The 11,226-nt window shown below is 44.3% G+C and overlaps 1 protein-coding gene across 1 annotated transcript; it reads left to right on the top strand.

Annotated features, from left to right (window-relative positions):
• The first annotated feature begins 832 nt into the window (after positions 1 to 832).
• On the top strand, positions 833 to 10,717 carry LOC138369200 (DNA-directed RNA polymerase II subunit RPB1-like). The gene is made up of 3 exons (XM_069332138.1): positions 833 to 860; positions 6,788 to 6,859; positions 9,753 to 10,717. The coding sequence occupies exons 1-3, from the start codon at positions 833 to 835 to the stop codon at positions 10,715 to 10,717; spliced, it is 1,065 nt and encodes a 354-aa protein (XP_069188239.1).
• The last annotated feature ends 509 nt before the right edge of the window (positions 10,718 to 11,226 follow it).

The raw sequence follows: 11,226 nt of genomic DNA, 5'->3' as shown, positions 1-11,226 counted from the left end.
TCACTACTGCCTCCACTATCACCATCACCGCCACTACCTACATAACCACCACTACCTACATCACGACCACTACCACCATCACCACCACTACCACCATCACCACCACTACCACCATCACCACCACCACTACCACCATCACCACCACTACCACCATCACCACCACTACCACCATCCCCACCACTACCACCATCACCACCACCACTACCACCATCACCGCCACTACCACCATCACCACCACTACCACCATCACCACCACCACTACCACCATCACCACCACTACCACCATCACCACCACTACCACCATCACCACCACTACCACCATCACCACCACTACCACCGTCACCACCACTACCACCGTCACCACCACTACCACCATCCCCACCACCACCACCATCCCCACCACCACCACCATCCCCACCACTACCACCGTCACCACCACTACCACCATCCCTACCACTACCACCATCACCACTACCACCATCACCACCACTACCATCACCACCACTACCACCATCACCACCACTACCACCACCGCTACCACCATCACCCCCAACAACAACAACAGCAGCAGTCCTACAAAAAAAAACTAATCTTAAAATTGACGTAGGAGCAACGTTACGTTAAATGACGCACGGAGGGACGGGAGGGCAAGGGGACAGAAGGGAAGGAGACGGTTAGAAGGATGACAGTGGGAAGGAAGTAGTGTGGAAAGGAAGTCGTGAACGGAAATGAGGCAAACTATGAATGTGAGAAGCAATAGAGAATGCTGATGATAAGTTGGTGTGTAGGGGAAGGGAAAGCCGGTAAATAGGTAAAGGAAATTGGGGAAGTAATGGGCAACGAATGTAATGGGCAAAGAGGTAAGAGGTGAGGACAGATAGAGGTGATAATGGGGGAAAACAAGTGATATTGGAGTATGTGGTTGTGGCTGCCAAAGCGCTACGACTCGTTCAGGGCAGTACCCAGCCACTTGGATTGGTCGGTAGAGCGATGTCCTCACTTCCTACAGAGCCAGGGTTCGATCTCGCGTGGTCCAGGTGGCTAGGCACTTTGCCTTTGCTTCGCCCCCCCCCCCCCAGCCCAGCTCTATCCTCGTCCTCATATCCCTTCCATCAGTAGTCTCAATCGGAATATAATTATGATATAATGACGTCACACAGCTTGTGTATGTCATATATAAAACATATGTTAACTCTCAGTTTAGCTAGATTTTGTTGGGATAGGTTAGGTTAGGATAGATTAGGGATAGGTTCGGATAGGTTAGGATAGGATAGATTAGGTTGGGATATGATAGTTTAGGATAGGATAGGATAGATTAAGTTAAGATAAGATAGTTTAGGTTAGGATAGGATAGATTAGGTTAAGATAGGATAGTTTAGGTTAGGTTAGGTTTAGGTTCATTCTGGTTCTAAACTTTCTGTAGCTAATTTGCTTCGCTCCTCCGTTACAGTGGGGCTTGATTGTCAAGCCCCAAAACATCCTCACTTTCCACGTTTGTGAGGATGCTTTCTGCTGTCATCTACAGGACGAAGGATCACTATCACCACCATCGCCCACCATCACCGTCATCAATACCACCATTATAACCACCTCCATCACCACCCTTATACTACCACAATTACCACCACCACCACCTACGCGGACCGTTCTCTTCATTTGCCACTTCGTTAAAAATCCAACCTTTTACCCCTAACCAGAAGGTACGAATTCAACCAATCATCGAGCCCAATACATAGAAAATGTGAATATCTGTGAGCCGTTATTTTTTTGTAATAGGTTGCATTTGTAACGCTGGTTACGGTAATGTAAAAAAAGGCGACCTATTAGTTAAGAGACCGGGTTGCACTGCCTACCACCACCACAACCACCATTCGGAGAGTCCGGACCTAGCGACTGTAATAGGCCCTATTTTGACCTGCTGAAACCAGCCAATTAGAGAATGTCAGTTTAGAGCAGACGACGACTTTTGAGGACTTGGGAGAATAACGGTCTGAATTGAGTAGGGTTCAAAATGACCCCAAGAGCAGTCGTTCAACCCTATTCTATGTTGTTGTTGTTATAGATTCAGCTACTCGGAACACGTTTCGAGTAGCACGGGCTATGGTGAGCCCGTAACTTACCTGGCACAGGAGCGGGGCAAGTAGTACGGGCTATGGTGAGCCCGTAACTTACCTGGCACAGGAGCGGGGCAAGTAGCACGGGCTATGGTGAGCCCGTAGTGGACTTACCTGGCACAGGAGCGGTGCTGTTTTTGTGCCCCTATTCTATTCTGTCCTGACTTAACATAGTCTAACCGACTCTATCCCATGCTATCTGAACTTAACCTATTCTCTCCTAAGTTAATTTATTCTACCCCTAACTTAACCTATTATATCCTAACTTAATATATTCTATCCCAACTTAACCAATCCAAAAGAAAATAATAAACGTTAGTTCTCTATGTACACACGTCTGAGGTGCGTGACGTCACTGTGACGTAATCGGGTTGCCTCCGCGGTAACATTTTGGACACTGTACCGCCAGGTTACCCAGGCTCCCTGAAGCCCTTGGGGGGTGAGGGTCGGGAACAGCCACACTTGTCCCCTTTTAGCTACTCCAAATTATTTAATTAAATATCAATGTTTTATCAATCAATCAATACATTTAATTATATCAATGTTTTTCTATTTGGTACTTCGACATTATTCTTACTTTGTGTAGTTCCTTCGTACCCATAACCTCCTTTATCCTATCTCCTCGTTCGTATCCTCCTCCTCCTCTTCTCTCTCTCCTTTGGTGGGGGAGAGATCAGCTGGGATGGGGAGAAAAAGACTGAGGAGGGGAAAAAAAAACTCAGGTTGTATATTCACTTAAAAATGTGTTTCTAAGGTGGAGTGTTAGTCCTTGAGGTCCACCTTATGAGCAGTCGGGTGTGTGATGCAGTGACTCTTCACCCTACTGGGCCTCGGTCCATGATACATTCACAAAACAATTAACGAAACCTGTACATCTTTTTCCTCACTCTCAGTGGTTTCTTTACATTTGTTAAATAGTTTATGAGCTCCGAAGCACTGGGACCCACACAGCTGACACCAGACCCACACATCTGACACCAGACTCACACATCTGACACCCAGCCCACACATCTGACACCAGACTCACACATCTGGCACCAGACCCACACATCTGACACCCAACCCACACATCTGATACCCAGCCCACACAGCTGACACCAGACCCACACATCTGACACCAGACCCACACATCTGACACCCAACCCACACACCTGACACTAGACCCACACATCTGACACCAGACCCACACATCTGACACCAGATCCACACATCTGACCCACACATCTGACACCCAACCCACACATCTGACACTAGACCCACACATCTGACACCAGACCCACACATCTGACACCAGATCCACACATCTGACACCAGACCCACACACCTGACACCAGACCCACACACCTGACACCAGACCCACACACCTGACACCAGACCCACACACCTGACACCAGACCCACATATCAGCTCTCTTCTGGTGAGTCCAGAACTGTGGGTTCGATTCCATTTTGCGGACTCAATATTTTCTAATTAACTCTTTTGAGATCGTGTGCTTTGGCTAATCCATGAGAGGTATTGTGCGTTCCTTCATGGTTTTGGATCCACTTAAAATACATTTATTCCATCATTAATAATAATTTCCGTACATTTTTGACCATCTTCAGACATAAGTATGTTACAATTGGCTTGAGACGATTAGGGCAAAAGAGAACGATTGGAAAGTCACGTATAAATTTATGAGTAAGCTTTGGAGATATATCTTCACCGTCTTGTGAATTCATCTCAGCATGATACGTCGGTTTTGCAAAGTTATCTGATATTATCGATTTATGCTCCCCCACTATCTCCACCATCACCACCACTACCACCATCTCTAGCACCACCACCACCACAATCACCACCGGAACGTACATGTATCAAGGAGGGGACGTAAAGGCTCTTATTATATGGCGAGGCAGTCGTACGGAAGTTTTGTGAAGGCGATTAACAAGAGAAATGTTGCGGAACCCATTCGTATCGTTAGACTCGTGAATTGGAGTGATGACACTCTTATTCAAGTAGTTAAGAGGGTTATCCACTTACCAAACTCATGTTATACATCTCAAGCGCCAACTTTTTTTCCCCCCCAGAAACAACATATAGTCTTTTGGGGAAACTGGTGTTATTAAACTTTAAACTCTTCTAAACAATGAAGTTTATTGACCCTTACACAAGGATGGGGCCACAACCACATCTCTTCCTTATACTCTTATCCTTACTCAAGAGTTCCTGCATCCTTATCCAACATTCTCCTAATCCTTCATGGTCCATGGAAGTCGTTTATCACGAGGAAATACAAGTAAAGTCAAACAATAAACATTTACCAACGCTGTTTAGTATTAAAATGTAACATAGACTGAAATTTGTATTGAAATCAGGTGACAAATTATTTGGGGTTACAAAATTTTGATTTATGATTTTCCTCTGATTTTTTCCTCCTCATCTTCGCGTTTGTTTACATTCAAGCAATACGAAAAAAGGAGGAAATTTGTCGACTATTTTAGCATTAAAATAGTCCCATCCTCTTCCCTACACCCATTCCTATCTCCATCTTCTCCCCCCCTTACCGTAGTCTTACTTTCATCTTTGTCCCTTTCGTCATTTCTATATTCCCGAAACCCTTCAGGATTCAACTTCTCAATTCTCATTCAGGCTAAAATTTCCCATCCCTAACAGTTAGCTTTTTTCCATCCTATCTCATCAGTCCCATTTGTCTCCTATCTTCCATATTTCCCTTCCCCCTCCATCACGATCCCCATACAGAGGAGGTTAATCTTATATTTACAAAACACCGGAGGTTGTCCATTCTGGCTTATCTGGCACCAGTTATGTAGAGAACGGCTGCAGGGACTGGGAGGGAGTTGCTTTACTGGCAACAGTGGTGTTGAGAGGGGGTATGGTGGCTTATCTGGCAACAGTGGTGTTGAGAGGGAGTATGGTGGCTTATCTGGCAACAGTGGTGTTGAGAGGGAGTATGGTGGCTTATCTGGCAACAGTGGTGTTGAGAGGGGGTATGGTGGCTTATCTGGCAACGTTGGTGTTGAGAGAGGGTATGGTGGCTTAACTGGCAACGTTGGTGTTGAGAGGGGGTATGGTGGCTTATCTGGCAACAGTGGTGTTGAGAGGGTGTATGGTGGCTTATCTGGCAACAGTGGTGTTGAGAGGGTGTATGGTGGCTTATCTGGCAACGTTGGTGTTGAGAGGGGGTATGGTGGCTTATCTGGCAACAGTGGTGTTGAGAGGGTGTATGGTGGCTTATCTGCCAACAGTGGTGTTGAGAGGGAGTATGGTGGCTTATCTGGCAACAGTGGTGTTGAGAGGGGGTATGGTGGCTTATCTGGCAACAGTGGTGTTGAGAGAGGGAGTATGGTGGCTTATCTGGCAACAGTGGTGTTGAGAGGGAGTATGGTGGCTTATCTGGCAACAGTGGTGTTGAGAGGGAGTATGGTGGCTTATCTGGCAACAGTGGTGTTGAGAAGGGGTATGGTGGCTTATCTGGCAACAGTGGTGTTGAGAAGGGGTATGGTGGCTTATCTGGCAACAGTGGTGTTGAGAGGGGGTATGGTGGCTTATCTGGCAACAGTGGTGTTGAGAGAGGGTATGGTAGCTTATCTGGCAACAGTGGTGTTGAGAGAGGGTATGGTGGCTTATCTGGCAACAGTGGTGTTGAGAGGGGGGTATGGTGGCTTATCTGGCAACAGTGGTGTTGAGAGAGGGTATGGTGGCTTATCTGGCAACAGTGGTGTTGAGAGAGGGTATGGTGGCTTATCTGGCAACAGTGGTGTTGAGAGGGGGGTATGGTGGCTTATCTGGCAACAGTGGTGTTGAGAGAGGGTATGGTGGCTTATCTGGCAACAGTGGTGTTGAGAGGGGGGTATGGTGGCTTATCTGGCAACAGTGGTGTTGAGAGAGGGTATGGTGGCTTATCTGGCAACAGTGGTGTTGAGAGAGGGTATGGTGGCTTATCTGGCAACAGTGGTGTTGAGAGGGGGGTATGGTGGCTTATCTGGCAACAGTGGTGTTGAGAGAGGGTATGGTGGCTTATCTGGCAACAGTGGTGTTGAGAGAGGGTATGGTGGCTTATCTGGCAACAGTGGTGTTGAGAGAGGGTATGGTGGCTTATCAGGCAACAGTGGTGTTGAGAGGGAGTATGGTGGCTTATCTGGCAACAGTGGTGTAGGGGCCAAGTATCACATGATTGGTAATTGTGTTTATTTCTGTTATATATTCGTTAACAGTGCGTACATTACTGTCTTATTATTGTTATTATTGTTATTATTGTTATTGGTGTTATTATTGTTATTATTGTTATTATTGTTATTGTTGTTATTGGTGTTTTGGGTTAGTGTCTTTGTTTTAGCTTATCATTGCGAGAGGGAACAATATGTTTGTTCAAAAGTTGCTGTTGTTGTTGTTGTGATAATTAGAGGAAAGAGGAAGATGAACGCTGTCTGTCTCCAAGGATCAGATGAATACATTAAATCATCCCATATATCGAACCCTAAGGTCTCTCCCTGATGAGCACTTCAACACTGGCTCATGACGAGAAAGAAACATTTCCTGACAACTAAAGAAATATTTTGTCTTTGGAAAACTAGATAATGAAAGAAGTTACAGTAGTTAGGGGAATCAGAAGGGCGTAGCGAACATCAGATAAAGTTAATCACACACTAAACACAATTACTGTCCCACAGAGCATTCAAGCTTGAATCCCAAGATTCAGGAGGCGACTGACAAGAGAATTACCGAGATAGAAAACCTAAATAGTGAGTTTGTTAAGCTTATCGAGGCCTCCTCCCCCCCCCCCCCACCTCCTCCTCCCAAGGTCAACTACTGACCTCCTCCAGCAAATGCCTAACTATATTCAGTACTGCTAGGTAAACAGAGGCATAAGCTGAAAGAAAACCTGCCCAACCGTCTCTGTCCCTCACAGGGATTGATAACGAGATCCTTGGGTGTGAGCCGAGGACGTAGACCACTGTACTCCAGGGGAAATAACATTAGACAGCTGACTTAAAAGACAGCAAGTGCTGTTGGGTACCCGCGAACAAGGTAGCTGTTGTGAGTAGCATTCTGGGCAAGGTCAGTAGTTAGCCTGGCGATGACCTCGTTAACCCCAAGTACAGGCTTGCTGTCCCCGACACCGGGAATTATAAGGAGAGATGAGACCTCAGCAGGCCGGTGACCTGACCCATACGAGGCAGTTTCTATTTACATGTAACACGTCCCAAACGTCTCCGTCATCGTGGATCTCACGCGCCTCCTGGCATCAAATACGTCTTCTCAGCCGGAGTGTTCGCTCGTGGTGCTCTGGGGGGGGGGCCGCGGGGGGCATTCTTTGGCTGTCTTTACGACGGTCACAGATTTACAGTGCGCACTGTGGGCTGAAATATACAGCAGTGCGCAGGTTCACTCCCATCCTCTCATTTTTGGCATTCTTGTCCTCATATCCCAGCTCCTTGTCCTCACATCCTAGCTCCTTGTCCTCATATCCCAGCTCATTTTCCTCCTTCCAGATCCTTATCCTCACATCCCAGCTCCTTGTCCTCACATCCCAGCTCCTTGTCCTCATATCCCAGCTCCTTGTCCTCACATCCCAGCTCCTTGTCCTCATATCCCAGCTCCTTGTCCTCACATCCCAGCTCCTTGTCCTCACATCCCAGCTCCTTGTCCTCACATCCCAGCTCCTTGTCCTCACATCCCAGCTCCTTGTCCTCATATCCCAGCTCCTTATCCTCACATCCCAGCTCCTTGTCCTCACATCCCAGATCCTTGTTATATCAATTCCAAGTGCTTTTTAGATATACAGGTTAAGACTGCTTTCTTGATAATCACCTTACCTTGCCTTACCTGTCCACAGTTAAGTAGTTATATAAAATTCAACACATGACCGAGCATCTGGGGAGAAGATAAACATAATGTACTTGATCCATTGACCCATATCCAGACTCTTCAACATAAGAGAGAGTCTTTAGGAATTCAACAGAGTTTACAAAATGCAAATCACCTATTTAGCTTCTTTTATAACTCATACAAGACTAAATTATCATACTATGAAGTGTGTGATTAGTTTGGAATGCATTCTGGACATTCTGACATCATACAGAAAACATACTGACACATACAATCTTGTAAATAAACAGCTAATGACACAATAGTTCTTCAAAAGTATAGACTCCTCGAGGTGCTACAGATAAATAATATAAAATGTGTAATTCTCATATAAAATTTAACAAGTGACGTGTAAAAAAAGATATATTAATATCTATAAAAAGAGAATATGTCTGTCAGAGGAGGAAGGCTACATAATAATAATAATAATAATAATAATATTATTATTTTTATTATTAATGTTATTATTAATAACTATTCCAATAACAACAGTATCACTCATAGAACAATAGGGAAGCATTGTTCAGTCCTCTTCGTTAATCTCCGTTAGCGAGTACGCTAACTGCGGGACCATTAACCTGTCCTGCCCTTATCTGCGCTATCGCTGTTATCAGCGGAGCTAAGGCGGCCCGCTGTCGCCTAGACCTCTCGCTATCGGAGCGTGGCGCCAATATGATAACACAGCGGATAACATATTTTATATTTTAAGGGGGAACTTAAGTACAAGAATGTAGAACTGCCATGCCTTTGTGATTATTAAAAAACATGTACCAACAAAAATTATAGACTAAATTTTTAATTATTTTTAGTAGATGAAATAATAACATTTTTGGGAGGATTAAATTAAATATATTTTTGTAGATTAAATTAAATAGAATTTTTTGTAGACTAAGTTAAATGTTTTTTTGTAGATTAAATTAAATAATTTTTTTGTAGATTAAATCGAATATAATTTTTGTAGATTAAATTCAAAATGTGTTTTTAGTAGATTAAATCTAAAATATTTTTTTGCATTAAATTTTAACAACTTTTATGTACGTTATATTTAAAATAAATATTTTTCTAGTTTATATTTAAAATAAATATTTCTAGTTTATATTTAAAATCAATATTTTTAGTTTATATTTAAAAGAAATATTTTCTAATTTATATTTAAAATCAATATTTTGTAGTTTATATTAAAAACATTTTTTTCTAGTTTACATTTAAAATACAAAAAATCTAGAATAATTAAAAAAGTAGATTAAATTTAAAACAGTTTTACTGAATATTTTATTCGTTATAAACTTTTTTATATCATGTAAATTTTCAGGCTGTTTAGGAAAAAAATGTTCATTTAACTCTCAGTGTAGTTATTAAAAAGAAAAAGGTTTTCCTATAAGCTGTGGAGGGCAGGACGGAACGTTTTCTTAACTTGCCACTACGTAAAATAGTCAACTGTTTCCCCACTCAAAAATGTATTAATCCAGGCAGCCCGTCTAACCTATCGTGGCTTAGGTTAGGTTAGGTTAGGTTACGATAGGATAGATTAGGTTAGATTAGGGTTGGTTAGGTTAGGTTAGGTTAGGTTAGGATAGGTTAGGTTGGGTAGGTTAGGTTAGATTAGGTTAAGTTAGGTTTGGTTAGGTTAGATTAGGTTAGATTAGGGTTGGTTAGGTTAGGTTAGGTTAGGATAGGATACGTTAGGTTAGCTTAGGTAGATTGCATTGCTCAGCTCATTATCCTGACCCATAGAAAACGTCAATTTTAGAGTGCTTTAATTTGTAGTAATACATTGCATTTTTAACGGATTGGTCGAATCCGTAAAAAAATGCAATGGTGCACCATCCTCCCACAAGAGTGCATCATCCTCCCACAACAGTGCACCATCCTCCCACAAGAGTGCACCATCCTCCCACAAGAGTGCACCATCCTCCCACAAGAGTGCATCATCCTTCCACAAGAGTGCATCATCCTCCCACAAGAGTGCACCATCCTCCCACAAGAGTGCACCATCCTCCCACAAGAGTGCACCATCCTCCCACAAGAGTGCACCATCCTCCCACAAGAGTGCACCATCCTCCCACAAGAGTGCACCATCCTCCCACAAGAGTGCACCATCCTCCCACAAGAGTGCACCATCCTCCCACAAGAGTGCACCATCCTCCCACAAGAGTGCACCATCCTCCCACAAGAGTGCACCATCCTCCCACAAGAGTGCACCATCCTCCCACAAGAGTGCACCATCCTCCCACAAGAGTGCACCATCCTCCCACAAGAGTGCACCATCCTCCCACAAGAGTGCACCATCCTCCCACAACAGTGCACCATCCTCCCACAACAGTGCACCATCCTCCCACAAGAGTGCACCATCTTCCCACAAGAGTGCACCATCCTCCCACAAGAATGCACCATCCTCCCACAAGAGTGCACCATCCTCCCACAAGAGTGCACCATCCTCCCACAACAGTGCACCATCCTCCCACAAGAGTGCACCATCCTCCCACAACAGTGCACCATCCTCCCACAAGAGTGCACCATCCTCCCACAAGAGTGCATCATCCTCCCACAAGAGTGCACCATCCTCCCACAAGAGTGCACCATCCTCCCACAAGAGTGCACCATCCTCCCACAAGAGTGCACCATCCTCCCACAAGAGTGCACCATCCTCCCACAACAGTGCACCATCCTCCTCCTCCTTCCTCAGCCCGGATGGAAATTTCGTCAAAGATGATTGTTGTCTTAATTCCTAGAGAGACAGAAGGCAGCAGCAGCAGCATCCTTAGTCTATAATGTTATTATTTTCCTAGAAGTTTTCAGCATCTGATGACAGCCTCCAACCACATCCTGCCAGATAGTAGCGAGGGAAAACATGTAAATAAATCCATGCGGTGTTGTTGTATGGATTTATTTGGTATTTATCTGAAATTTGTTATAGGTGAGCTGCTCATTCAGTGGGTTTATGTTGGGGGGGGGGGGACGAGGCTATTCATATAATTGTATTTATTTTTGAAGGCAGAGGTCAATGGGCTCTTGGGAGGTCATCGAGAGTTTGAGAGGTCAGTGAGGATACTGTTGAACAAGTATAGTTTGGGAAATATTCCAAATTTACACATATTTTGTGGTATTCTTCGGGAACTCAGCATGGTTAAAGGATTACTCTGTCACTGTTATACCCACACCAGGATTAATCCATCTCTGCAATACCTCACACCAGCGTTACTCCATCACTGCCATACCCACACCAGGATTACTCCATTAC

Source organism: Procambarus clarkii, chromosome 27 (genome assembly GCF_040958095.1).
Source record: "Procambarus clarkii isolate CNS0578487 chromosome 27, FALCON_Pclarkii_2.0, whole genome shotgun sequence".
Lineage (NCBI taxonomy): Eukaryota > Metazoa > Arthropoda > Malacostraca > Decapoda > Cambaridae > Procambarus > Procambarus clarkii.
This window is presented reverse-complemented; position numbering and strand designations above follow the sequence as displayed.

Bases quoted from the DNA above. Each gene is read 5' to 3' on its own strand.
- LOC138369200 (XM_069332138.1), top strand. From the start codon at position 833: ATGGGCAACGAATGTAATGGGCAAAGAG. The intron at 861-6,787 runs GTAAGAGGTGAG...ACTGTCCCACAG, and splicing joins CGAATGTAATGGGCAAAGAG to AGCATTCAAGCTTGAATCCC. The intron at 6,860-9,752 runs GTGAGTTTGTTA...TTTAATTTGTAG, and splicing joins CGAGATAGAAAACCTAAATA to TAATACATTGCATTTTTAAC.